Below are 27,935 nucleotides of genomic sequence, written 5' to 3' on the forward strand. Positions count from 1 at the left end.
ATTTTTATTTACTTTATGTCAAATCGTTGCAAATAATATGAAACGGAGGTAGTATGTAACATATGTTTACTAATAAATGAATTAAAATCAAATCGTTGGAAATAATATAAAACAGAGGTACTCCGTAGTATTTAACATTTTTTTTTGAATAGTCGTAGTATTTAACATTTGTTTATTAAGAAATGAGTTAAAATCAAATTGTTGCAAATAATATGAAAGAAAGATAGTAAATAACATTTGTTTACTTGTTGCAAATAATATGAAAGGGAGGTAGTGTATAACATATTATCATTTGTTTACTGAGAAGTGAACTAAGGTATGCCGTCATCAAAATTTCACTCCCCTTAATATAAATTTGATTTCTTTCTTAGCATACACAAAGAAGGGGGAGGAAAGAGGGAGAAGAATCACAACTTCTATTCAATCTTTACTCTTCAACCAAATTTCCAAAATCTTTGCTTTTTTCGATCAATAATTCAATAATCAAACTCACAAGATTAATCCCAAACTTGTTTTTTAGGGCAAATTCAAAGGTATCAAGAATCAATCGAAAACCCTCTCTACATTTACTTTATTTTATTTGTTCCAACGCTAAATTTTTCTTTTCATTTTTTCAATTTAATGTAATTGTTACATTTATTTCATTGAATTAATTGTGGGTTTTTGTTTTTTGATGTAGAATTTTTGCAAGAAACAATGTTCTTCTCGGGCGATCCATCTGCTCGAAAACGGGTTGATTTAGGTGGTCGGAGCTCCAAGGAGAGAGACAGGCAAAAGCTTTTGGAGCAAACTAGGTTGGAGCGGAATCGTCGAATGTTTCAACGCAAGCAGAATTCTGCTGCTGTTAAAATTCAGGTTTGTTTGTTTTAATTCAATGTTGATTTATTTTATTTTATTGAATTGCTATCATTTAAATTAAAGTTCATTTTTAGAGCATTATACGGGTAATTATGTGTTGTTTATGTGAAGAATTATGGTGTTATTTTCTAGTTTAGTGTTGCAATTTTTGCATTTTTGCTTGGTGGGTAAGTGGTAAATTCTTGAATGAATTAAGATAAAAGAATGTTATGCTATGATAATTTATGGGTGGTTAACATTTTAGTTTATTGTTGCAATTTTTGCATTTTTGTTTTGTTTTGGTATTTTAAATGAAAGATTTCGATGTGGAAGTAGCTGTTAAGCCATTAAGGTATGTCTCTAATTTCAATAATGGTGTGATACCGTCCGTGTCAATCGAAGGTTCAGTTCTGTGCCGAATACTGTGCTCCTTCCTATACTCATGTCAGTCAGCTTACTTTGTGCGAAAGTAAATTTTTGCCCTCGCTGTATGGTTGCACGGAATCTACTAATTGGTCTGTTTGGGCTAAAAATAATGCATTAAATTGTTGAAGAGTACAGTGGAGAGATCAATCCATGTTTGGAATTTTTGGGCTACCACTTGGTTTGTGATCTTAAGGAACTCTTAAATGTTACTCTGAATTGATAATGATGGTGAAAAGGTTTTAGGCTGAAAGCTCCATACTATTTGGCTCTTTAAGCTAGTTGCATTAGCTCCTGATAGAAAAACTTGAGAACACCTTGAGAATAAGTTAAATACTAAAATGAAAATATGGTATGATAATCTTGCTGAACATAAAATGCTTATCCATAGACTCATCGTTAAACTTGACTAGCAGCTTCATATATCTATAAATATGCTTACTTTTCCGTGTCCTATGCTCATGCTGTTTCTTCAAGAAAGGACTTTCAACTCAGTGGGTTGGTAGTCAAGTGAGCTACAAAAGCCTTTTGTACCTATATTTGATCACCACGTGCTCACTAATTGCAGAAATGCTACAGAGCCTGGAAGGTTGTTGAAGTTGAACATAATAAGGTGCGAGAGAAGTTTTTTGCTACATACGGGAAGCGCTTCCAGAATGTTGGCAGGTAAATATGATATTTGTTTACTTTGACCCCTTAATTTATCTCTCTCTCTCTCTCTTCTTCTTTTTATTTTATTTTATTTTTTTTACGTGTATCCTTGGTTGATATGGCTTGCTATTATTTATCTTTGATGGGACTTGGATGTATCTTCATTTATTTGGAAATGGTTATGTTTCATATGTAGGTTTAGCCTTTTATTTGATATCTGTTAATGTACATTTTGTGTTTTTCTTTTTCAGACAATGTTTTGCTCCGGATTCAAGGTATCTCTGCGAGTTACTGTTTTTCTTCAATCCGAGAAATCGGGATGACCTCTTTGCTCTTGCAGAGACCTGTCGACTACTTCAGCATTTTTCTAAAGATACTGGTAATTTCTTTGTACACTGTTCAACTTTCAATTGAATTTTATGATTGTTAGAGATTGTCTTCTTTGGTTCTGTGTTTTGTTTGGTAATGTGCTGGGAGTGCACATCGATTTTAGTGTTCTCCTGTGGAATTGTTATTTATTGATACTTATCAAATTACTACGTATATACTTAGAATCCCTTCACCTTTTTGTGTTTATACGTTCTGCATACATAGCATGATTCTATTGATGGCCCATTCACATGCTCCTTAATTGATGGTTGATATGCTATGGGTGTGGGCTTTGGTAAGTGGGTGCTCTCTCAAGGTTATTTAGTATGTTGATGCTGGCTTATTTATATAATTAAATAACAAAGTCTTGGACGTAGATGCTGGAAGTTGGTCCAGAATCTTTATGAGGCATGTGAAGAGATTTAGATTGGTAAGATGATTGGAAAGAAAATATAGGGTACATTTAGAGTTTAATGTTAATCTTTTCTGTACAATCTATAGTTGTTCAATTAAGGTATGTGATTTTTATTTTACGAGAAATAAGTATTTCTATAAACAGATATTGGATTGAATTTTTTTTTGGGATCTTACACTATGACCTTGCTTATCAAGCAAAAAAAGTATAGGTACAAACACATTCAATGAATTTTGTTTTGTTAGTTTCAGAAAAAAGTATAGACTTATAATCACAATTCAAGTCTTAGAATCTTACGATTCTATGACTTATATATGGACATTTGATCCGATTTACGATTCTACATGATTTACATATGCATCTAACTAGTGAAAACTTCACAAATCCAAAACATGCCTACAAAATTATTAGGGTTTCTCTAAGCTATACCCTTAAGGTATTCGAGTTTCTAAGGTGTACTCATGCCTTTTCAAGTTTCTAAGTTGTGCCCTTCAACTCCTTATCAATACTAAAATGTACCCTTATTAGTTATTTAAAAGTTATTTGAGAGTGTGATTTCGTAGCTTCAGTTTTCATTATTAGGGTTGCGGTGGCTAAGATTTCTTTCTCTACCATTTCCTTACCTTTTATCATCTTTCTATTAAATTTATAGTTAACTTTAGGTGACGTGGAAGTCCCAAGGAGGGTACCATTTATTAATGGTAGTGAGTTGAGGGGCACAACTTAGAAACTTGAAAAAGTATGGGTACACCTTAGAAACTCGAATACCTTAGGGGTATAGCTTAGAAAAACCCAAATTATTAATAAACATATATTGTCATCCGTGTTTGGCTGCTTCGTGGGTAAACAACTATTTTCTATCAGTAATTATGTTTTTAACTAATAATATGAACACATTAAATGAATTTGAGTATAATGTCTTGATTATACATTTTTGGAGAATATTACGCTTCTATTTTACAATTCGGTTATGAAAGGCCCGATAAGTTCAAAGTAGATTCATGATTTTGATATCTTTAGTATAGACTACGTAATACGTGTGCTCGTGCACGCACGCGCGCGCGCGCGCACACACACACGCACGGTTTCCTTAAAATTGTAACACGTGGAAATGATACATATACTAAAAAAAAGAGGAGAGATTTAGAGAGAATGTTTCACCTACCTCTATGCTTTCCACCAATCCTTATCTACCTACTTCCTCCACTTTATGAAGGGTATTCATTAGTGTTTTAATTGATGCTCTTTTGGTTCCTACGAGTTCTCTACATTATAATTATACACATTTGTCAATGCATTAATTTGATTATAAATATCTTTAGCTGGATATAGTAAAAATTGTAACAGTAGAGTATTAATAATATACTCCTTGAAAGTGTTTGAACAAGCGCGCCTAAGGCGCAAGGGGTGAGCGCTTATTTTGGTCTTGGCGAGGCGTTTTGGGTCCGAGGCGCACTTGAGGTGCACTTCAGCCAAATTTTTTTAATTGCCCATATAGTACGCCACTACGCCTCACTTCAAAGAGGCGCACGCAGCAGAACCCCTCTCGCTTTAGTGTGCCTTGAGATTTTTTTTACATTGCTCCTTGAGATGAATCAAATAAGACCTATCATCGATATGTTATGTTTTATATATTGAATGTAATTTATCTCATTTTAAGAATAGTGTCAAGATTTCAGATGGGAATAACCTTTAGGGATGGAGAGAATAGATCTTATCAAATGTAGAACTGCTGTATTTTTATCCCTTTTATGTATGTGTCGCAATCTTAAAAAAGCTGATATTTTTTGGTGTTTAGAGAGCCACGAGGGCGGATGATGAGAATCAATCGCAGGATCTTCTAAAATATGACGTGTTTATTAAGAAAAGTGATAATATTTCACCTACCCTATACTACCTATCTATCCTTATCTACCCCCTCCCGTCCACTTTATGAAGGGTATATACAGGGTTGCAAACGATCTATGTTAAGTCTAGATTAATTTATTCAGCTAAGCTTGATAAGAATTATTAGTGTTCGAGGAGCTTGAATAAGCTTTTCAAATTCTAAGCATTTGACTTGTTCTAGCTTTTGTTCATGAATGTGCTCATTTGCATTTAGTGAGCTTAAGTCGGGCTTGATCAAATAATTGAACCGTAAGTTTATTTTTATAAAAAAAAACCTTTTCTACTCCATATTACTTACAAAGCTAAGATTTCACGCTTGCCAATGTACACTTTAATATATTAATATCTTTGGTTGTGTTTTATGGAGTAGTAAAAGTTAATAAAATTAATAAGTGTAAATTGAGACGAATTGAACACCAGATGACTATATTTTTTCTTTTGTATAAATCGCAATATTATGTAATAAGAGTGTATGAATAGTACAAAAATCTTAATGTTGCTAGTAAAATAAAGAGGAAGTATGTACTTTTAAGTTTTTTTGCATCCATATAGTTTTGTTCAAGATTTTATCATCTTTTTATGCATAGAAAAAAGCATTGGCTATGTTTTCATGCCTATATTGATGAACTAATTTGTAATTTTTACAAATGTGTATGAGGAACAATGATAACATGCAAGATGATGAAAAGGGAAGATACTAAATTGGGTTTAAAATATTAGGTTTTTTTTTTTTTTTTTTTCTTTTCTTTTTCCCTGAGCGCTTTAACCAAGTTATTGTTAGACATGAACAAGCTTATTAACAAACTTAAATGAGTTGTTTTTGAACACTATTGAGTAGAACATGATGTTCGAGCTTTGCTCATGTACTTTACGTACTTAAAGAGAAAAAGGTTTTTTGTTCAAGTATGTTATGAATTTAACAGATTCTGACCTATCTTGATTGCAAGTACTTCATGAATGTATTATCAATTACACTCCAAGGTATATACTAGTGTTTAAATTAGTAAATCTTATTTAATGTAGAAGTGCTGAAATTTTTTTCTTTTTAGGCAAGTTTTGTAATTTTAAAGTAAACTGTTGTGTGTTATCTACTTCATTTTCTTAAAATTGTAACACATGGAAATGGCACATTTATTAAGAAGTAAATAGGAGAGAGAATGTTTCGCCTACTCTATTTTACCAATCTATCCTTATCCACCCCCATTTCCACCCATTTTATGAAGGGTATTTTTGGTGTATTAATTAGTAAATCTTAACAAATGTAGAATTGTTTCAAATTTATTCCTTTAGATAGAGATAGAGATAGATAGATATATTGCCATTAGTGAGCTTCTTTCTTTTAAAATCAATGTGTGTATAAGGCAGCACTAATAATTTTGAACATTTTGCAGGGGGTGTCATTTCATTGTTTACAGGCATGGATTATTCATCGAACCACAGTGTAGTGGATTACCGGGTGAAGCAATTGAGTTATGCGTGTATACGTGCTGTTCATGCTTATAGGTTCGTTTGGCAATTTGGCTTTTAGCGTGTACTATGGCTTACAGTGTTTTCTTTTGGAGTCCAAATCTTAAGCCGTAACTTGTGCATTTGAAATAAGGTGCTCTTTTCTTGCTTCCCTCCCTTTCTCGTGAGAGATGAGAGAGAACTGGCCTCTTAGGAACAATGTTGTAAAGCTTGCAATGGAAAGAGGCTGGAAAAAACACACTCACAAAAAATAAAAAAATAAAAAAAATCAGAAATTGAAAAGATTTTTTTTCTCTTGTTCCCCTATGCATCTGGAAATCAGTATCTTTGGAAATTGTAAGCCTGAATTGGAACATAAGTCCATTACTCTAAAATCATATTGGAAATAGTAGGTTCACTTTTGTTCTTGAATTAGGATATAGCCAATCAGTACACTCTACAATTGATGGCAAGCTTCAGAAATAATAGATTTTTTTTGGAGAGGTTTCCTTGCCTGATTGCTGTACTGTATCTTTTAATACCAATGTGCACCTCACTAATTCTAAAAAGAAAAAAAAAGCCTTAGTTTCCAACTTTCCACCTATTTTATATCTCTTTGGATTGCTTTGCTGATACTATACGTGTATCTTTTTTTGATTATTTTTTTTCTTTACTTGTGGGCTTGCGGCATTATGGGAAAAGGATGTGATTTGGACTAAGGTTCACATCTTCTCCCCCCTCCTCTCATCTTCTCTTTGTTGATTAAGTAGTGTGTTTTTGCTTTCTTGCATGTTCACATGTATCTGTATCCCCTCTCTTCTCTTTGTTGATTACATACTGTGTTTTTGTTTTCTTCCATGTTTACTGGATCTATTGTGCATATGAAATTGCTATGGATTGATGTGAAGAACTTTTTATTCTTCTTTAGGGTGAATGTTTTGTTAAATCCACTTGATACTTTGTATCTTACACTCTATCTTAATCATTGATTATTTCTTATTTTTTTTTAACAACCTATGCAGTAGTCAGTTCAAGAAACAATCGTCTTGGTCAGAGTCCAATCTACATATCTTAGCAGGTTTTTTGGAAGCTTTGGTTAAGTTGATTGATCCTGAACTTCCATGGGCTTGTGGAACAATTAGCTATCTTTTGCAAAGAAATACCTTTACCTTGTTTAGAGAGATAACTCTAGCTGCAAAGGTATACTTATTTTATATATAGAGTTGATAACCTTATCCTTGATAATGTCCATCTTTGTCTCTTTGCTGTCCCTTCAATACTTACTAATTTTGTTTGGAGCTTTAGTTTAATTGATTTCTTTATAACGTGTAAAATTTTGCTTACAAAGTGGGGAAACTTATCAGTAACTAATGCCAAGCAGTGTTAACTAATGCCTGAAGTTTCTCTTTTCATCTTGCTTTTTTAATATTCACTGTCAATAGGCATTATTCTGTTTTAGTTTTCCCTAACTATCTTCACCTTCTTATTCATGTCTTTGGCAAGAATCAGTGGTGACTCTTGTGAGTGCCTGTTAAGATTTGTCATCCATGGTCCTTGGACTCTTCATTGCACCTCCAACATATATGATAATCCATATGACCATACTCAACGTGGGTGTGGAGGCTTCACACTTCATGTTAGAGATCACAATATATATAATATAATACTAAAAAAGGGGCGGGGGAAGGAGTCACATGGTTACTAAAATCAGAAGGGAAAGTGGGCTTTCAATTCTTCAAATGAGGAAAAAAAAAGGAAAAGAAAAAGATCATTATTCCGAACTTTAAATTTTCAAATGTTTATTACTAAATATATTTTTGAAAATTTTATAAAATTTACATTTTTTGGAAAGTACACATTGAGATGGATCCCTGTATATAATAGTTATCCTTATACGCTAGTGTAAAATAATTGTCAATGTTTAGTCAAACTAGTTCATTAAACTAGACCTCACCAAAATGTTCTTAAGGTGTTGGATGCAGTGGTAAGAAGATGGAGCGGTAAAGAGAAGTAACAGAGTAACAAACTTATAATATTGTGGTTTTGGTCTATTTGCCACTCTGGAACAGGGTTTAGATTTTAGAATTGTGGTGTCCAAAACATGTTAAGTGGTGAAGTTGTTTTGGAAAGTTTATTTTGGAGTTATTTGTTTTATTGTGTGCCAGGTAGGTGCAAAACCCCCTTAGTAGTGATTAAAGTTCTCAAGTGTTATCTATGAAAGTACTGCTGCTTTTTTATTCTCTGATTTGAAGTAGTATCAGTATAACTTAGACCTCTTTATATAAAACATAGAAAAAAAAAGGTTTGCCATGTATCCATTAGACACACAGTCTTGTGCCTAGGTTCTGGGACCTTGTGCACCTTGGTGTGCCTTGTGCCTTTTTAAACTAAAAGTTTGTGAGGGTTAAGGCTAGTTATCTTGGTCATCTTTCGCTCTTACTCTACCTTTGGGAAAAATAGGTTTGCTGTTATGATTGTTATTCTGCTTTGGCCCATTATATTGTTTTGTTTTGCAGTTATATTTGGATCTCCCTTGAAGTTTATGTTTCTTGATGTCATTTTGGATAACTAAATAATGTGTTTTATGCTGTGAAGGAAAGTTTGAATTCTCAGAATATGATTGAAGTTTCTTCCTTGGAGCTAGTGCTTACCCTAATAATACCACATGTTGGTGAGAAGCCATGTGTGTGCCAAAATGCTGATCAATGGTGGAGCTTTTCATCACAAATTCTTACTATACCATTCTTGTGGAAATTTTTTCCACACCTAAAAGAGGTAGGTTTGCTAAAAATCTTTTCAGGTTCTCCTGTTAAATTGGATACTGCTTCTGGTCAAGATGTTCTCTGCTTTTGACCTAAAAATGAATCAGATAACCACAAATTTGAATGCCATTTACACAAATTTCACCACATTCCCCGAGATCTCTACTGATACTACCTCTGTTTTCCTAAGTCATACTCACTTTCCATTTTCATCCATTTTCTAGTTCTACTCACTTTTACTTTATTCCTTTTATGACAACTTTTTATTCATTTTTTTATCATCCACAACCCCATTTCGTGGGGCCCAATTTTATTTATTTAATCTTACTCTCCGTCACTCTCCTCTTTAATTCAAAAGTACCCACATGTATGGTCCCAGTTTTCACTTTTCCTTGGTTTGCATAGCTACAGTAATTGAGTAAGACTCAGCAATATGGAGGTATTTGCAAAAAATTTTAAGTGCTTCATGTCCCTTCTAGCATAACTCTTCTTATTTTTCTTTTTTTCTTTTTGTTACACATGTCATATTCTAACTGTTGAGTATCTTATTATTATGTTTTGCATTAATCTTGTTCCATTATTCTTTTGTAATCTTTTGTTAACTGCTTTTCTTTCCTTTTTCTTTTTTAAACATTTAATTACATTATTATTTTTTATTGGTTGAATGAAAATGTTAAAATTTATGAATATAAGTTTGCAATTTGAGAAAGAATGCCTTACATTCTGATTAGCGCATATAAGAAATTTTTTAACATATAAGCATTAAATAAGTAATTTTATTAAAAATTCAAACAGTGCATTGCACATGTTAAATATTAGTTTGCATAAATTCAGAGAAATCTATGTTATGAGCTTATGCTAAAAGACATCAGGTTTATTTAATTTTATTTTATTATAGGGGGTGTTTGGTTAGGAGCTTTTTGGAGTAAGAAGAGCTGTTTGACTATTTCAAAAAGTTCTTTGGGGTGTTTCGTTAGGAGCCGTTGAAAGAGCTTTTTAGATCCAAAAAGTTCTTTTTGAAATATCTCATATTAGGAGCTTTTTGAAAGAAGCTTTTAGCCTTTTGTTGTTTTATATACTAAAGCAGCTAATTGCTAACAGATAGTTACCAAGCACTTTTACACATATAGAATTACGATTAGCTAGTTAAAACAACTAATGCAAATAGCCAGTCAAATCAGCTAATCGCCAAACAGGGCCATAGTGATTCTATATGCTGATCTTATATTGTAGCTATGCTTGCATATTTTCTGCTGTTGTGGACTCAGGAAGTCATTTTTTTCCCCAAAGCCTTTTCCCCTGGCCCTTGTGTCTGAAAAAGATGCATTTAGTCTGATATTGCAATTGCAGCCTTTGCAGGGCATGTTAATTTTAGCTTCTATTTGTGGCTACAGTGTAATCTTGAGCTGGTGCTTTCATTATCTTTCCAGGTCTTTGCTAGGCAGCAGTTGTGCAAGCATTATGTACACCAGATGCTGTCATATGTGCGAAGTAACACTCATGTTCTACCAAAAGATGTCTCAGCCGAGTATCCAAGTTATGCTTGTCTACTTGGAAACACATTAGAAGCATCTGCACTTGTTTTATCAAAGGCTGACTGCTCGTTTGAGATGGTATTGATTAAAAACTGTTCTTGTAGACTCCTCTTTTTTTTTTTTTTTTTTGTACATCATTTGTTATCCTCCCAGAAGGAATGTTAATTTTTTTTTTTTATTTATTTATTTTGAATAGAGAAGGAATGTTAAATTTGTATTTTGTATTTGATTGCATATGATCTAGTTTATATGCTCCTTTTCAATGCATAGATCTGTTTTCTTTGTTGGTTGAATGAAATTTTTTATTACCAAGATATAATTCTTGATAAAATTTGTGTGCTTCCTTGGTCAAACTTTTAAAGTTGTGTGAATTATTTATTTATTTATTTTCTAATTTTTATTTTATAAAGATTCTATAGATAGATCTTATTTTGTTTTGCTTTTCAGAATAAGGCTAGAGTCTTGCTGGTATAGATGATTGTCATTTCTTTGTTATCTCTCAGGCTATTGATTTAGCAGCAGCAGCGACATTTTTACTGGAGATGCTACCTCGTCTAAAGTCAGTCAGTAGAGAAACTAGTGAAAGTAAGATTATTTTAGACTTTATCCATATTTCTTTTCTACATTTGTCTTCTGTTCTACTGGGGTCTTTATATGGATCCCTTTCTTTTTATCGTTCACTTCTCTTAGTTTGTTGAATTGAAAACTCTTCCGGAGTCTTCGAGTGCAAAGTGTAACTCATTCCTGAACTCATATTTGATTGTGCAACCTTTATTCAGATTCTGCTGTGGAAGATGAGGATATGACTGACGTGGAAGAATCTAATGAAATTGTTTTAAGCAAGGATTTGGAATCCCAGATATCTAATGCGATAGACCCACGGTTTCTTCTCCAGTTGGTGTGCTTATAGCCTGATTTTCTGTTATCCTAATACCTTTTTTATTTTAAGATTCACTTTCACCATCACAAGAAGTCAAACCTTTTTTTTTTCCATCACAAAGTGATACCCTATTTTTTTGCAGATAAATGTTTTGCTGGGAGGAATTCCTTCGTTCACCAATAATAATGTACCTGATGATAGAGAAGTAACAGCTGTTGGGACAGCATGTGCGTTCCTGCATGTGACATTTAACACTTTGCCACTTGAACGCATTATGACAATCCTAGCATACAGGACTGCTCTTGTTCCTGTTCTTTGGAGCTTTATGAAGCGGTGTCATGAGACTCAGAAGTGGTCATTGGTGGCAGAACGATCCTCTTATCTGCAAGAAGGTGTACCTGGTTGGCTGTTACCTCTGGCTGTTTTCTGTCCTGTATATAAGTAAGCTGCCTGTTTGCTTGTGATGTTTCTGGCTTATTGTCTCCTTATAGTTAGCCTTCTTTATTTTTACTGAGAATTTATAAACCCTATCACCTCTTCACTATTTTATTTTATGATTGTAATCTTTAATCCTGTATCGCTATTCGATTAAAAATTATTTTCCAGGTTTTTTTCCCCTTCCATTTTCTGTGGATCATTTTGAATCTTGTAATGATTTGTTTCTTCACCTATCCTCTTGTTTGGTTGTCTGTGTTTACACGATTGTGTTGTCTGGGGGTCTATTAGCAAAAAAAAAAAAAAACAATGTCATTGCAATTACTGGTTTAAACACGGTGAAGACAAAACAATTTTTGTGATTTAGTGTTTTTAGCTTTGGCTGAATCTGTACCATATATGAGTGAAACTCCCTTACCTGATTTCGCAACTAATTGAAGAACTACTAAACAAAACCTGCTGAAAAGACACCTGTTTGGTAATACATATACTGGTAATTTGATTGAATATGTATTACTTGTGGAGCTCTGTGGACAGTACTGTTATTCTCGATTTGTGATTCTTTTCTTTTTTTTCTTGATTTAAAAGAAAGGTTCTCTTTTGTTTCGTACCTGTATCAGGGCTATATGAAATCAATTTTAGTGTTCTATACTTCTATTGCACTGTTTGTTTATCTTAAGATAGAAATTAAATTGACCTTTGTCCAGATCGTAAAAAAGGAAGAGTGTCACTTTTATTAATCCTTAACGTAACACTACAATTTACAAGATACTCCACCCTTTCATTACATGCTTCATTTCAAAAAAGATATGATTGGGACATACTTCCTTTGTTTTTAAGTTAAAGGTGTTGAAAGTGCTTAAATTTTGTCGATAGAATTTTCTCTTGTGGTTCTTTGAGCTATCAACTTCTTTTTCTAGGAATTGTATTGTTTCTGAAATATTGTATTGATAACCAATTAACCACTATAGATTTCCTGATACTACTGTTTGTTAATTTCAATTGTATAAACTGTGCAAAGGTTAACATTTCTTTCATTGTGCTGGCAGGCACATGCTTATGATAGTTGATAATGAAGAGTTCTATGAACAGGAAAAACCGTTGGCTCTGAAGGATATTAGATACTTAATTGTTATACTACGACAGGTAATTTTTGCCAGCTATGCTCTTCAGTTTTCTTTTGTACCCTCTAGCCATTGTGATTTGATCAAAGACAGTTCTGAAATTGTCTACTTTGATAGTTAGCTGTCCTGTATATCTATATTGTGTTACTCGGACTCGGATATGGATGTTATTTATGGGTATAGATCCGAGTGTTAGACCTCAAAAAACTCGAATTTTAAGATATATTTTAATTTTAGACATGGTTACAAGGACGCAATCAACAAAATATAGGATTTTAAAGGTTTTTCTTTGTATAGTATTGAAAAATTAAATTGAAAATGTCAAAGAAAGCTTTAACTTTACAGTTTTTACATTACTGAAGACTTAAAAATCAGCTTTTAAGTGAAATAGGAAGTACAGCTGAAAAGTATCACATGGGTTTCCTTTTTTTCACATACTCACACTTTGTATGACTGATTTATTCCACCCCTCCCCTGCATACCTTTTATTGGAATAAAAATTAAAAATAAGACATAGCAGGCAATTTGAGTGAAAAATTGGAGTTGGTCACCAGTACTCACCACGACTCACCGTTGCCAAAAGACCACTGGAGTAGTGACCATCATGAAAATCCGTTCAGTGTGATCAGATTTATGTACTTAGCAAAACCCATCTTTCAAATATAATTTCGGTAAATTTCACCCTAAATAACTGACGGTCAGTTATTGACCTAGGAATCTTGGATAAATGGAATGAAGTGATTCTTGCACCTTTTCTTTTTCTCTCCTTACCATCTCTCTTTTTTATAACCTGCTGTGTCTCTACTGGACAATCACAGATCTGGTAGGGATTCCATACCGGATCGTCTCATGTTAGGTATGGGACCAAAACAGCCATGTCGGAGTAACATACATAGCTTTTACTTGTCATCTTTTGATGATTTTGATTGAATGGAATATGCATCATTTACACAATACACACTGTGTATTATGCATGATTTTTATATTTTAAATAAATCTTACAAATGCCTCAAATTTTTCTTAATCTATTCTACATGTGCAAAGCTCATTGACCATTGATTGACTCACATGCTTACTAAAATCTATACCTAGTATTTTGAAAAACTATCCTTTAGAGACAGGTGTCACCTGACTAACCTCCTCCTTTTATCTTCATGTTTATCCTAATTTTTTTTTTTCTATGATCTCTTTGTTTTCCTGATATTTTCCCTTTAAACATTGAACATTAATGTATCAATTTAAATTCCTTCAACCTTTAAGTCCAATCTCTCATTATTGAATCTAACTCTCAAATGTTGCTCATCCGTGTCCAACTTTGTTTCAACCGTTTCAAAGAATTTGTAAAAATTTGAAAGGTAGAAATTGTATCGTTAATAATATGCTATTAGATGAATCAGTGGCGTATTTTCTTAGTTTTCCTTCATATACAATCTTAATCAAATTGATATAGAGTGCCTTTCATCACTTTTAGCCTAATATAGGATGTTCATTGCATTGGCCAACAATATAGTTTCGAGTAAAAATATAAACTTATGAAACAACAGCTTCATGATTTTCATATTTAATTAGTTTTGATTTTGCACGATGCACATGGTTTTAATTTCTTAATATAACTTTTTACTTTGCTATAATTAGTTTTGATTTTGCACGATGCATGCTCTGTGAATGCTTATATTTTGTCAAATTCTCGTGTACACTTATCTTTAACTATAAATTTATGTAATTTTGGTAGTTGGTATATCCAACTTTACTGAATCGGTGATATAATTTGATCTTACAGGCATTATGGCAATTGCTGTGGGTGAATCCAGTGGCTCCATTGAACTTGGTTAAGTCTAATAATGAGAGTATGGCTTATAAGAAGCAGCCATTAGAATTTTTGCAGCATAGGGTCAGCGTAGTTGTGGCTGAGCTTCTCACTCAGGTATTCAAGGCTCATGAACTAAATGAATTATTTTTACTGACTTGTCTCTCTGTTGATAACAGGATTTTAGGTAGAAAGATTATGTTAAATTTGTGAAAAATGTACTGTTGGGTCCTTATTGATAACAGTTAAGATCACTTAACTGTAAATTTCTTTCTGAAAATATTTTTTGAATCCTATTGATAACAGTTGGGTCCTAATAGTTTGATCTGGATAATACAGTTTGGATCTGACACAGGGTGTGGTTGTGAGAATTTGATTTTTGATTTGGGTTCTTGGTTTGAGGGATATACAGACTTTATTCAATGAAATACTGTGATTGATTTTTGAGATCTCAACAATATGCGTCAGTATAACTTTGTGGTAGCTTAAGGAACATGAATGGTACTCATTGGTTTTTTGGGATCAAACAAGAGCTGGGTGGATTCATTTTCTATTCAGTATCCTTGGCTTTGTCAAAACTATTGTATTTCATAAGGTGTTATGCTCACAATCATCTTTTTAGGATGGTTGATTATTACATGCTCAGATTTCCATTGAGGGACTGGTGTTCTTGAATATATCTTGTTATTGGTCTCTCTTGATTAGATTATGGTGTTTCCAGTATTGGTTATGTGACCATATATAGAGCAAATGTAATCAGCTATTCAGCTCTTCTCTATATTTATGTTTGGAAGCCTAAGTAGCAGTCAAAGCTTTTGTTTGGCCAAATTCTTCTGTCAACTCTATACCAATGAGGGCTATGACTAGTATCTAGGAGAACCTTAAAATATGTTAGTCTGATGATGTGTTTTGGTTATTTAAAACAAATTGAATTTTGTTCTTTAATTGCGAGCTGATTGAGCTTGCTACACGTTTGTGAAGGCATCTTTTAAAGCTGTAGGGATCAAGTGTGTTCATTCAGCTACTATCCTGGAGCAGTTGCAAGTCTCTTGTGCGAGTGTCAGTTTGCACGAGGGCAGTTTTCTGCTCTTCTGCTACATATGTATATATGAACTGAGATTGTTGATTTTCTTTCTTTTTGGGGGGCGAGGGGAATAAGGAGGGGAAATAGAGAGGATGATGCATAATTGCATAGTATGTGAACTGAGATTGTTGATTTTCTTTAGCGTCTATAGACTCTAAACACATCTACATTACCTAAATTAAAGCGATAAAAAACTCATGTACTTGCTTTACATGTCATGTCATTATTACAGTTGCAAGATTGGAACAATAGAAGGCAGTTTGCCCCCTCAAGTGACTTTCATGCAGAGGGTGTAAATGACTATTTTATTTCTCAGGTATTTTCTTTTTATCTGTGAACCCTCAACCCTCAGAGACACCAGCTTTGTCCAGTGCTAACCCTTGCAATATATTTTCTCCCAGGCTATGCAGGAAAACACTAGGGCACGTGAAATAATCAAGCAAGCTCCATTCTTGGTTCCGTTTACAAGCAGGGTCAAAATATTTGCTGTGAGTAATCATCTAGTTGTTTCCTTTTGTTCACCATTGAAATGTGATTTTATGCTCTTGAAAAATTGATGTATTTGGTCTCCTTTGATAAAGTTTTGTTGCTATTTTGTTCAATGTAGTTTGCTTTCCATTCTTAGTAGAGGTGGAGGCATCATACCGTTACTTATTGGATTTTTAGCTTTCTGTTGTATAAAAGGCTGTTATATGCTGACGGCCGAAATTTGTATTGTTACGCGTTGCTTAATTTATTAAATTGTAGAAGTATAAATTATTTTTGTCTTAAATTTTGCTATATTACTTCTTAAAATATAAGATGTATATTCTCAAATTGGTATATAACTTATATTCAGAAATTATATCATTTTTATATTTATAGAATATTGTTGTGATTATTGTATAAATAATAATGCTTTGGAAGGTTTAGGAAGATAGATGAATTACGCAGCTAATGAAAGAGACAGAAAAGGTTTATGCAACCTTTTTTTTTAAAAAAAAAAGTGGGTAAAAAAAAAAAAAACCCAGAAATTCTAGAATATGATGTTAAGTAAAATTTGTGGTCGTGGTTGTCAATGTAAAAAAATAAAAATAAAACGATGGAAGAGGATAAGTATGAGTTTGTTGAAATTGGGAGGTGAAACTAATAGAATTGGAATGAAAAGGCATGAATGTTTCTAAAAGAAGAAATGGAAATATAAGGTGGATTCATGGCATCATGGTACTTTTATTAAATATAAGTATAAACTTCCTCATATTCTTTGCAGCTGCCACTACAAGTGAGTGTCTGATATGAAGGTATTATTGTAATTGTAGGTAGCTGTAGCTGATATTTTGATACTGGACTTGAGCTTTATTGTGCAATTCCATAAATTATACAGTCAGTAATGAAGCCATAAACTCAAAATTAGGTGGTTACTTTAGGTTGGATTAACATTTTCACACGTACCGTTGCATGGATTTATAGAGGAATCTAAGTGTACAGGCCTGTCTTTTCCTACTGGCAGTCTGCAGATTCCCATCCTAACTCTTTTAGCGACAATTGTGTAAAATACTCTGCTGAATTACTAAACCTTCGACTCTTATGTTTTTATTCATTGCAAAACCTGCTCTTCCAGTTTTCATTATTGGCAAGCTTTGGTTGTAACCTGTGATTTTTCATTCCTTTTATTAGTCACTGCTGGCTGCAGCAAAGAAATCAGATGGTTCTCGTGCCGTCTTTACTAGAAATCGGGTCAAAGTACGGCGAGATCACATTTTGGAAGATGCTTTTAATCAGTTGAGTACATTGTCAGATGATGATCTTCGAGAGCGGGTAATCTTCTTATTTTTAAATTTGATGTTTTTATTTGAACTAACATCGTTTTTTTTTTCTCTTGGGGACGATGGGTTTATAATGAGAGGTGTTCCCATTTTTCAGATTCGTGTAACATTCATTAATGAGCTTGGGGTTGAGGAAGCTGGCGTAGATGGTGGTGGTATTTTCAAAGATTTTATGGAGAATGTCACTCGAGCTGCTTTTGATATACAGTATGGATTGTTTAAGGTTGTCAATTTCCATGAAGTTATACGTTGTAATCTTATCCCTTGCTGAATCTCCTATTGCTTGCCTGTTATTCACACTTCATAGTTGTAGTTTTGATTCTTTTGAAGCATATAAAAATCTGGTTGGATTACTTATACCATAATATCGAAAATTTACTAATTGGATTATGAGGTTGCTTATAATTCTTTTGGGCGATTTTTTTTTATAACACTTTGATTGTGTGACCTTTTTTGCTTTTACTTATCTCCCTTCACCCTCGTCTTATCTCCTATCCTCCCCCCTTGTACCTCTGATATTAGGAGTGTACCTTCTAATCTAATTTTGAATTCTAGTTTACTCGGCAAAGATGTGAGGGTTGTTGGCTTGGCTCTACTCAGGCTTGTGACTGTGTATGTGTTGTTAGTATACTATGTATGATTCCTTTTTCAGTGCTATATCCTCAGTTTCTCACATCTATTTATTTTTGCCTATGAATTGAAAAATATTATCTTGATTGTTTATGTCATTTTGGGTTTTATGTCAAATATGTCACTGTTGTTCTTCGGTTGAGGTAGGGATTTTTTAATTTATGATTTATACAAAGTAGCTGACTACAACTTTTATAATACAGAAATAAGTTATGTTTTGTTCTGACTTACATATTTAAGCTAATGATACCTGTGTTGCTTTTAGTTCAGAAGATTTACTTGTTCTTTATGAATCCAGGAGACAGCTGATCACCTACTCTACCCTAACCCAGGGTCAGGTCTAGTCCATGAACAGCATCTGCAGTACTTCCATTTCTTGGGAACAATTTTGGCAAAGGTAAAATTTATATTTTCTACTCTTAAATCACAGATCCTACCCTTTTTTGGTACTGGAAATTATTGTGTTGGCCTTAGTTAACTTAACATATGGAATTGATGACAAGGTAATTGTTGTTGCTTCTGTAATCCATTTCCAACCTGTAAAATTTTACTCATTTGGATGTGAATTTCTGGTAATCTCAGAAAATAGCTGGGGATGTTTGGTTCGAAATTGATACTCTAAATTTTTTGCTAAGGATTATTTCAATTCAGTTATGAAAAGCTTTTCTAGACTTTTGATTCTTTCACCTAAAATGTTGAAAGGTCTTCCATGCATGAAGTTGGCACCTACCTTGATATGTCATGTTCATTATGACTGTATTTTGGTCAGTAACTTCATATTCCTCCCTGTGAAATTGAATATTAGGGAGCATACTTTTCTGATACTGTAGTGCCTTTTCTTCTCGGTCTTCTTTTGGAATGTGTTGAGGGTAACCTTCATTTTTTTTATTGCATGGTTGATAATGTATTTCCTTAACTTTTATGAGGCCAATAATTTTTTGATATTCTATTCCCTTCTCGTGTTTCGGAATCATGTGGGTAGGGTAATGATATCATGAATTGACACTTGACAAGTTGACAGTGTCTCCGAAAGAGCTGGCACAAGGAGTAGGGTCTATTATTTAGCGGGATAGTTTTCCAAAACAGGCAGTAATATGATTATACATAAACTTCTGTTCTTTTCTATTGTTAGATACTCCATACATTCAGTTCATAGGCTAGTTTTCCTCTTTTACATTGTCCCCCAAATGTATTATGCATAGTTTGTATTTATGGGGTATTAAATAATTCTTCACTTGTACTAATTACTCTTCACTAGTTCCTCACAAGTAGCTCTTGTAAAAACTTAGTGATAAATTTGGAATATCAATGAAAAAGTATTGTGAATTGTGATTGTTTTTTTCACAAACTTGACCCTCTCCGGTCTTCACCTAGTCATGTACTTGCCCTTATGAATTGAAATGGAGCTTGGAGGAAACACAAGTGTTTTATTACAACTCTTTCTTTTCTTGGTCATAATGAAATTCACTTTCAGTATATTGTATGATGCAATGTGCTGTTTAGAACTTTTGATTAGATGCGCTGAACTTTGGCTTATAATTAGAATTACATAATATCATAGACAAATTATCAGGGAGATAGCCTTTAGCTATATGAGACTATTTTGTGGTCTTTGAAGATTTTATAGCATTGAGTTTTTTGGGTATGTTATTTAATCTGTACATTGGGGTAGTTGCATGTATTGAGTGATTACTGTAATAAAGTTGATTAAGGGAGGCCTCAAAATTTGTTGCTTTTTTTTTTTTTTTTTTTTTTTTTTTTATTTTTTTTTTACTACGTATTAAAGATGGATGGGTCGATAATTTGAGTATGAATAAACATCAGAATTTAAGATGTTATTAATGTCATGATATAAAATTCTTCCCTGTAAATACATTAATTCTAGTCAGTATCTTTGTATGTTTAACTCTTTTGGCCACTTGAAAATATCAAACTATGTCTAGTCGGTAGTTATTTATGTTAACTCTTAAAATGAACTATTGGATGAGGTATTTAGACATTTACACTGTAATGAAATATATTCACTTTGGTTATCTTAGTTGTTTAATATTGGAAACTTGAGCTTTTTTCTTATATAATTGTTATTTGTTAACGTACACTGAGATCAGGTGTGTCTTGACTAGCTATTTTCAATTATGGAATAATGGTATCTTATGTCTTGTGACCTCTTTTACTAGACAGTGGATAACCTCTACCCATTCTTCTATGATTGTTTCTTACTAATATATCGTACTATATATTTTCTTTCTTCTTTTTTTGTGAGTACTGTTGACAAATTTAATATTTTTATGTCTTAGTTGAAATTCTTTCTTTAGTTCCTCTGCGAAAGGTATTCCAGAAAAAAAGCCTCCACTTTTGCTGGGTTGAGGTGTATTTGTGTGCCTGTCACCTTCCTAGACTATGCTCCAGCTGGTGTATTGCTGGATTGCAGTTGCTATGGAAGCTGGCTTACTTTGTACTGCAAAAATATATTAATAAAAAATATTTCAACTTCCAACTATAATGAGTTTAGTGAAAAACCTCAAAGTCTCAAGATTTAAATGAATTACAGTTTCTTATTTGCTTTTTCTTACTGGACAGGCAATGTTTGAAGGAATTCTTGTGGACATACCATTTGCAACATTCTTCTTGAGCAAACTAAAACAAAAGTAAGGCCCGGAAACTAATCTCTGTATATTTCACTATGTATTGGAACTATGTCCAGTCAATTGTTTATTCTTGCTATTATGTACTTGACTACTCTGAAACTTTGACATGACACTTAGGTACTTGTTTCCTATTTTTGTGTCACCTACACCTAGTTGCATTTTTGTCTCACCTACACCTAGTTGCTTAATCGGCCATTGAGCCAAATATGTCAGACCTAGTGTTTTTTGGCTTATGGTATATTTCTTTTTGTGTGTGTGTGTGTGTGTGTGTGTTAAAACTTCTTGATTACCAGCACTGCTATGATATAGTTAACTTTGGATTCACCTTCTTTTGTGTCTTTGATCCCAGGCATAACTATTTAAATGACTTGCCTTCACTGGACCCAGAACTATACCGCCACCTTATATTTTTGAAGGTATGCATCTTGGTCTTGGTTATGTTTTGGAAATCTTATCATAACTTTTTTGCAACTTTGGTTGTATGTGGTTGTTGGCAATGTGATCGATTATAACAATTCAAATCATATATGTGATGGCTAATGATTCTCATCAATATAATGCTCTAGCATGTCTTGCTTAATGATCTTTAAAAATTTAGCATTCCAATATCTGTTATTACTGATTTTATACATAATATGACTGCTGATACATCATTTTCTAAAAAAAAACAAAAAAGTCTTTTTCAACCTGTACTCTCAATTTTCTGCTTGATGTGAATATTTGTCAAATGTTTCCATATCTTGGGCTTCGTTGAAAACTTTATATGATATTTAGGTATTATTTGACATGAATTAACAGTTAAGGCTTTAAATCGTCAGTTAGGCAGTAAAAGGTAGGGAAACACAAATGTATTCTGTATTGACTCTCGATGAAACATAAAAAGGATACTTTCAGTATCCCTCCTGTTCGTTTCCTTTTAGCTTAGAAGTGTTGGTGCATATAATTAACACATTTGCTTTGTGGTTCCTTTAGTATGTACATTTTTTTAAGTCCTTGCGGGGTATACATCCTAGGTTGTAAAGTAGTCATGCAGGTTGATTTTCTTTTATTACTGAGATTGGTTAGTTCTGTATGCATTATCTTTGCCTTTTCTTTCGTGAGATGGAAGAGTAGTAAAGAAAATGTCAAATGTTATCTCTTGTTGTTTACCTGATTGCTGTCAGTTATCACCTGCTTTCCTTGTTTGCCAATTTACGATGTGTTTCAGAATCTACCATCTTTTGCAGCTAATTGGTATTGTTTTACTTTAATCTTGTATCTACCTGCAGCATTATCAAGGTGATGTTTCAAACTTGGAATTGTACTTTGTTATTGTGAATAATGAATATGGAGAACAAACTGAAGAAGAGTTGATTCCTGGAGGGAAGAATATTCGTGTTACAAATGAAAATATGATTCCATTTATACATCTAATAGCGAATCATCGATTGAATTATCAGGTAATTCATATTTCTTTATGTATGTACACTTGGGCTTTCTACTTGCAACATAAATCTATGAAACTAATGAATACTACTATTATCAGATACGTCAGCAAAGTTCGCATTTCCTCAGAGGATTTCAGCAACTCATACAAAAGGAATGGATTGATATGTTCAATGAGCATGAACTTCAGGTATTGTCATCTTTTTTCTCTGAAAAGAGTGTATTCCTTTCTTCTGTTGTTTCTGTATTCTATCATTTTGCCTTTTTCATGAAAAAGGAAGCTATTAATAAAATTATAAGCAGCTTAAAGCTCCTGTATAGTGCTAAATTTTATGGGTTTCAAGCCGATTTAGGCTGGAATGCTGGGGATGGAGAGTTTATAAGTGCAGTTATCATAGAATTTACAAGCGAGAAAATATTTCCTTGCAAATCGTCTACTGTTCTATGCTTTCTTCTCATTAAAATGTGTTATTTTGTTGTCTTCTATTTAAGTAATTACCTTTTCTGTTCTGCATCAATTTGTACTTGTGGGATGGCCCTTAATTGTTCTTCGCCTGTGTAGATTCTGATATCAGGTTCACTTGATGGTTTGGATATTGACGATCTACGTTCTAATACCCAATACTCAGGCGGATACCATGCAGTATGTCTTCTCTCTTTGCCTTTTCTCCTAACACTAAGTAAATTGTACTCAGCTATCTTAATGCAGAAAGTTACTTTTTTGTGAGAGAAAAGTCTGGGGTTTGGGATGCAGAAAGTTACTTTGTTAAGCTTGAAGTACTAGAGAGTACAATAGTGGCTTGTTGGTAATTTAGGTTAATGTTTTTATATTTCCATTACAATAAGAATGGAAACCATGGTGTACAAACCGTACAAGAGTCCAGTTTCAAAGTTTAGAAAAGATGAAAATGCTAGCTACTAATTAATGAGAAGATTTAAAAAAAAAAAAAAAAAGGCTAGGTAATTAGTCCCATAAAAGTTACCCTTATTACCCAACTACTTTTATTCTCTCAAAATTACTCTTAAACTATCAAAAGATACCCATACTACCCAGTTACTGTTATCCTCACAAAAGTTACCCGTAAACTATCAAAAATTACCCACATTACCCAATTACTTTTATTTTCACAAAGTTACCAATTTACTATTCAAAGTTACCCATAGTGTCACAAAAGTTACCCATACTTCTCTCATTTTTCTTCCCGCCACACAGTAATTAATATACACCTGGTTTTTGTAAAAGTTTTGTCTTTCCTACTCTCTTTAATAAGCAAAATCCCTCCAAAATTGGAGAGATTTGAAGGGAAAACAGAGATCACCTTTTTCCTCCCTTTCTCTTCCCTCCCCTTCTTCCTCTTTCTCTCCCCTTCCTTTCCTTTCCTTCTTTGCTATCCAAACAAAGTGTAGATAAATGGTTAAAGAGCCAAAGGATAGCATAAAATACAAACAATATAACTACTTGCCCTCAAGTTGGATCTGTATACAACGATCACCCAACTTGCATAATAAAAATAAGAACTATTCCTTGCTCAAAGTTCCTATAACAGCTCAGCAGGTTGGTACTTGGTGCATAGATGCAGTCATAATAGTTCCATCTAAGAGAAGCTCACACCCAAAGTGACAACTTATCAAAGGCTATTCGTATGATCACGGTAAAATATTAATGTAAAAGACGAATTGGATGAAGATGGATAAGCCCTGGAGAGTTTATGAAATCTCTTCAACCACTTGATTTTACTACATAAAAGCCATAGAATGGTATACCGCCTCTCATCCTTTTGGAGAATGAGCTGATTGAATGCCTAAAAAACAATTCTACAAACTTAGGCCTTTAAGTGTGAAGGAGTTGCATGTTACCAAATTAATGCCAGTAGAAGCCAAGTAAATCATCAACATAGACTAGATCAATTAGAAACACATTCTGTCTTTCCATACTGTACACTAAGGCCATTATGCATGACAAGGGTACCCAAAGACTTGTTATTGATTAAACTGGGAGGGGAACCAAATATCATAAACATATTTCCTTGAAGTTGAGCTGTTGGCTTCCGATGTATGACATTAACGATAGCAAGAACACTCTCCCTATAATTAATTACACAATGAACCTTAATTTGAAAGATGATGTCTCAATGTGAAAATGTTCGCATTGTATTCTTTTTGTTTTGTTGTGTTGTTCCCACATTTGATGTTCGTTGAACTAAAGTAATGGATTGGAAGTGAATTATTTTCCTTGTCATAACTAAATACATTGATGCATTCCTGAATGAGGTTTTGACCATCCTTGTATTCACTTATCACATATGTCAATATTGGTGGAGGTGGGGGGGTATGATGGGTCTATATTGTCCAGGGTTTCTGCTGGCACACTCCTCCCACCCCCTTCCCCCTGGTTATGGAAGACCCAAAGCAAAAAAGTCGTTTCTTGTCAAGGATGCTTTTGCAAGTTGCCATGCTATCAGTTGAATGGACAGGCATGGGTTCCCAAGTTGCGTGTTGAAGCTCTCTTTTACAAGAGCCTCATTATCAAAAATGAGTTTGTGGCATCTCCGTGTTTTTTTTTAGCCTTTTTTTTTTTTAGAAAATTTTTCTTTGCAGATACAGCTTGAAGTAATGTTCTGTGAATTTACTCAAGTGTTGTGTTATCTATAAGTTCAGTTCTAACATAAAGGCTTTCATCTTTGGGTACTTATATACTTTCAAACTACAAATTGTCATCAATTCAAATGCCTAATTCCCTTGGTGCGTATTTTGTCCAAATTCTTCTAAAGATTCAATCATTGAATAAGACAGGCTGTTTTGATTGAGGATATTGACTGACCTGTTGAAGATTTGACGCCCTTGAGAGTCATCATTAGATTTTTCGATTGTGCATTTTCTGGTCTTTTACATTTTTTCCCCTTACTGTTACTTGCATTACTATTGTTAATTCCTTTTTTCAAAGTAATTTGAAGCAAGAAGTAATTTTGCGTTGATAGATCTAGCTAACCTGTTGTTCCTTTTGACAGGAGCACTATGTTATTGAGATGTTCTGGGAAGTCCTCAAGAGCCTCTCTCAGGAAAACCAGATGAAATTTCTCAAGTGAGTGTTTTAGTAGTCTTTTTGAAGCCAATCTAGATACCATTCTTTTATCTGATGCTTTTAGTAAAACATATGGATTGGACCAATAAGAACAATTTCCCCATAGATCTCTTAATGATAGTTTGGGTTTGAGATTCCCAGATGTTTGAAGGAAAACTTGTCTTGGGAGCTTTTACATATATATTTTCAAATATCAACTCTTATGATTTCTGCTAAAATACAACTTAAGACATTAAAATTAAGCATGAAATGTATTTTCAAGATATGAACTTTTATGATTTCTACTAAAATACAACTTAAGATATTAAAATTAAGCGTGAAATCACCAACATTGCGATTTAAACAGAATAAAGGTGTATATATTTTTCTATCTATGCATTTCTTAAATGTTGGATATGCGTTATTTTACTGCTGAATTTGATTTTGCGTCAAAATCATGTATCCCCGTAGAAAAAGTGCTGAGCATGTGGAGTTTAATGTATAATATTCCACTGTGTTACTTTGTTTTTCAAAATTCGTTTCACTTCCCTTGTGGGAAGTTGCATAATAATTGCAACATTACTTTATTTGGCTAAGGTTTTTCTATTTCTTCCCCTATCATATGGGTCCCTTACTCCCTGCCTTTTTAAAAAAAAAAAAATAATGCATATATATTTTGTCTCTCTTCTTGCATTCCCCTCGTGTTGCAATTTTGTAGATGGAATTGTTTTTAGTACAAGTATGAGTGAATTGAGTTCTTGCATGAATTTCTGAATAAGACTCAAACTTTTGCTATTTCTTTTGCTTCCTAGATTCGTCACTGGATGCTCTCGTGGACCACTTCTTGGATTCAAATCCCTGGAGCCTCAGTTTTGCATACAAAGGTTCTGCTTTTTTCTATATAAAGACATCATTGTGTGTGGAAATGGCACGTTCTGATTAATATGCTTGATTACTTTTGTAGAGCTGCTGGTAGTGCTTCAGAGGAAGCTCTTGAACGCTTGCCAACATCAGCAACTTGTATGAACCTTCTGAAGCTTCCGCCATATAGAAGGTTAGTGTCTTTGTCCTACTTTTCTTTCATCAAGTAGACTTAACCATATCTTTTGCTGCCAATCTCCATTGAAAATCTCACTGACTCACTAAGTGTTAAATGCTGCCTTGGCCTAGCCAATCCTTTCCATGCCTAGCTTAATTTTGGGATTAGTTTCTGAGTAATAATATAGTGCAAGCTGCCTTGAAATAAACATGCTGGCCATCTCACATCTATTGGCGCTCTCTTTTATTTTATTTATTATTTTTTTATCATATGACCCTTTGTTCCCTACCCCCTCCCCTCCTGTTCAATAAAAGAAATGTTCTGTCTTTTCCACATCAAATATCAGCAATGTCCAAAATTTGAAATCAGCCAAGCAGAGCAACAGTTGCTCATGAACTCTTTAAAAGGAAGCTTTTGTGTAGCAATGTAGTGCACATAACGCTATTTAATGAGTCTGCATACATAATGCTTGCACTGAGTGGCCAATTTTCTCCTCTTCAAGCTTCTAGCATACTTTATTTAATTGGACTTTGCTCTGTGCATGCATTTGTTCCCCAGATTTTTGCAGCAAATAAAACTTGTCTTTTTTTCAAGTGATGAATTCTCATTAGTTATTTTGTCATATAGCAAGGAGCAATTAGAGAGTAAATTGCTCTATGCTATAAGCTCAGATGCTGGATTCGACCTGAGTTGATATACCCGTGAATTTTCTGCAACACCATATCTCATTTCTTCAAGTGATCAGAGACATGCTCCTTGGGTGTTCTCAATCGGCATTCAATTACAGCCACAAAAGTCCAACAGGCTTATTTATTCATTTTCAAAGGCACCATCAAGCAAAATCACACAGGAGAGAGATGGCCAAGATCAGGCAAAGAACCATTGTAAATAAAAGTATATGATCAACTTGCTTCATATACATGTATATGTCTGAGTTCAAAGTTTTAGAATACTAAGCTTTGCAACGTTGTATGTATAGGGTGATAGCCTACCTTGCATTGAGCAATGTTAGCTTTTGTGGAATCAACATATATTGGCAGGTTTAGAGAAAGCCATGCTCCTTGAGTGTTATCAATTAACATTCAATTACAGCCGATTAAAGAGACCTGATATTTTAGACGAGTATATTGCTTGTTCAGAACTCATATTCAACTATTCAAGTTTGGCTTAGTTAGGATAATCAGTGCTCAAAACTCGTGCTTAGCTTAAAAAAACATGTTTTCAAAAAAAATAATTCAAGGGGATAATTTTTGTAGGGGAATTATTTTATTGTGACTGAGATGGTGAAAAGATAACAGTTACCGATAATTGAACGTGTGAAAATGGTGAAAATTTAGTAGGTTAATCCTTACATGTTGACTTAAATAAAGTGCAAAAATGGTCTTATTTTGGGATAATTGAAAAGTTGTTTTATTATTGAAAAATCAATCAAAGGTTATATTATTCTTGAGAATTTATGCATAATATAGAATTATGTATGTTCTTTAAGAGAGAGAGTCACATGAGGCTTGGATCAAATTTTGACAATACTTCTTGAGAAATTAGGGTGTACAGAGAGGATTGACGAAGAAGAAATTAGGGATTATTATAGGAAAAAGGGGGACAAAATCGATTAAAAGCGATCACTTGGAAGTCACATAATTTTTTTTTCCCGGAAAACAAAGTCAATGAT

The 27,935-nt window shown here is 33.5% G+C and overlaps 1 protein-coding gene across 1 annotated transcript; it reads left to right on the forward strand.

Annotated features, from left to right (window-relative positions):
- Positions 1-330: 330 nt before the first annotated feature.
- On the forward strand, positions 331-27,443 carry LOC110722081 (E3 ubiquitin-protein ligase UPL6-like). The gene is made up of 27 exons (XM_021901316.1): positions 331-533; positions 680-855; positions 1,829-1,926; positions 2,163-2,290; positions 5,974-6,085; positions 7,051-7,228; positions 8,624-8,803; positions 10,221-10,403; positions 10,829-10,910; positions 11,105-11,223; positions 11,348-11,646; positions 12,690-12,786; positions 14,545-14,688; positions 15,888-15,971; positions 16,057-16,143; positions 17,312-17,452; positions 17,558-17,683; positions 18,389-18,487; positions 20,671-20,738; positions 21,088-21,154; positions 22,007-22,177; positions 22,264-22,353; positions 22,726-22,806; positions 25,172-25,245; positions 26,037-26,108; positions 26,189-26,278; positions 26,891-27,443. The coding sequence occupies exons 2-27, from the start codon at positions 697-699 to the stop codon at positions 26,955-26,957; spliced, it is 3,096 nt and encodes a 1,031-aa protein (XP_021757008.1). The 5' UTR covers positions 331-533; positions 680-696; the 3' UTR covers positions 26,958-27,443.
- Positions 27,444-27,935: the final 492 nt, after the last annotated feature.

The sequence above is a fragment of the Chenopodium quinoa genome, unplaced genomic scaffold, assembly GCF_001683475.1.
Source record: "Chenopodium quinoa cultivar QQ74 unplaced genomic scaffold, ASM168347v1, whole genome shotgun sequence".
In the NCBI taxonomy this organism is placed as follows: domain Eukaryota; kingdom Viridiplantae; phylum Streptophyta; class Magnoliopsida; order Caryophyllales; family Amaranthaceae; genus Chenopodium; species Chenopodium quinoa.

Bases quoted from the DNA above. Each gene is read 5' to 3' on its own strand.
- LOC110722081 (XM_021901316.1), top strand. From the start codon at position 697: ATGTTCTTCTCGGGCGATCCATCTGCTCGAAAACGGGTTGATTTAGGT. The intron at 20,739-21,087 runs GTAAGGCCCGGA...CTTTGATCCCAG, and splicing joins TTGAGCAAACTAAAACAAAA to GCATAACTATTTAAATGACT. The intron at 22,807-25,171 runs GTATGTCTTCTC...TCCTTTTGACAG, and splicing joins ACTCAGGCGGATACCATGCA to GAGCACTATGTTATTGAGAT.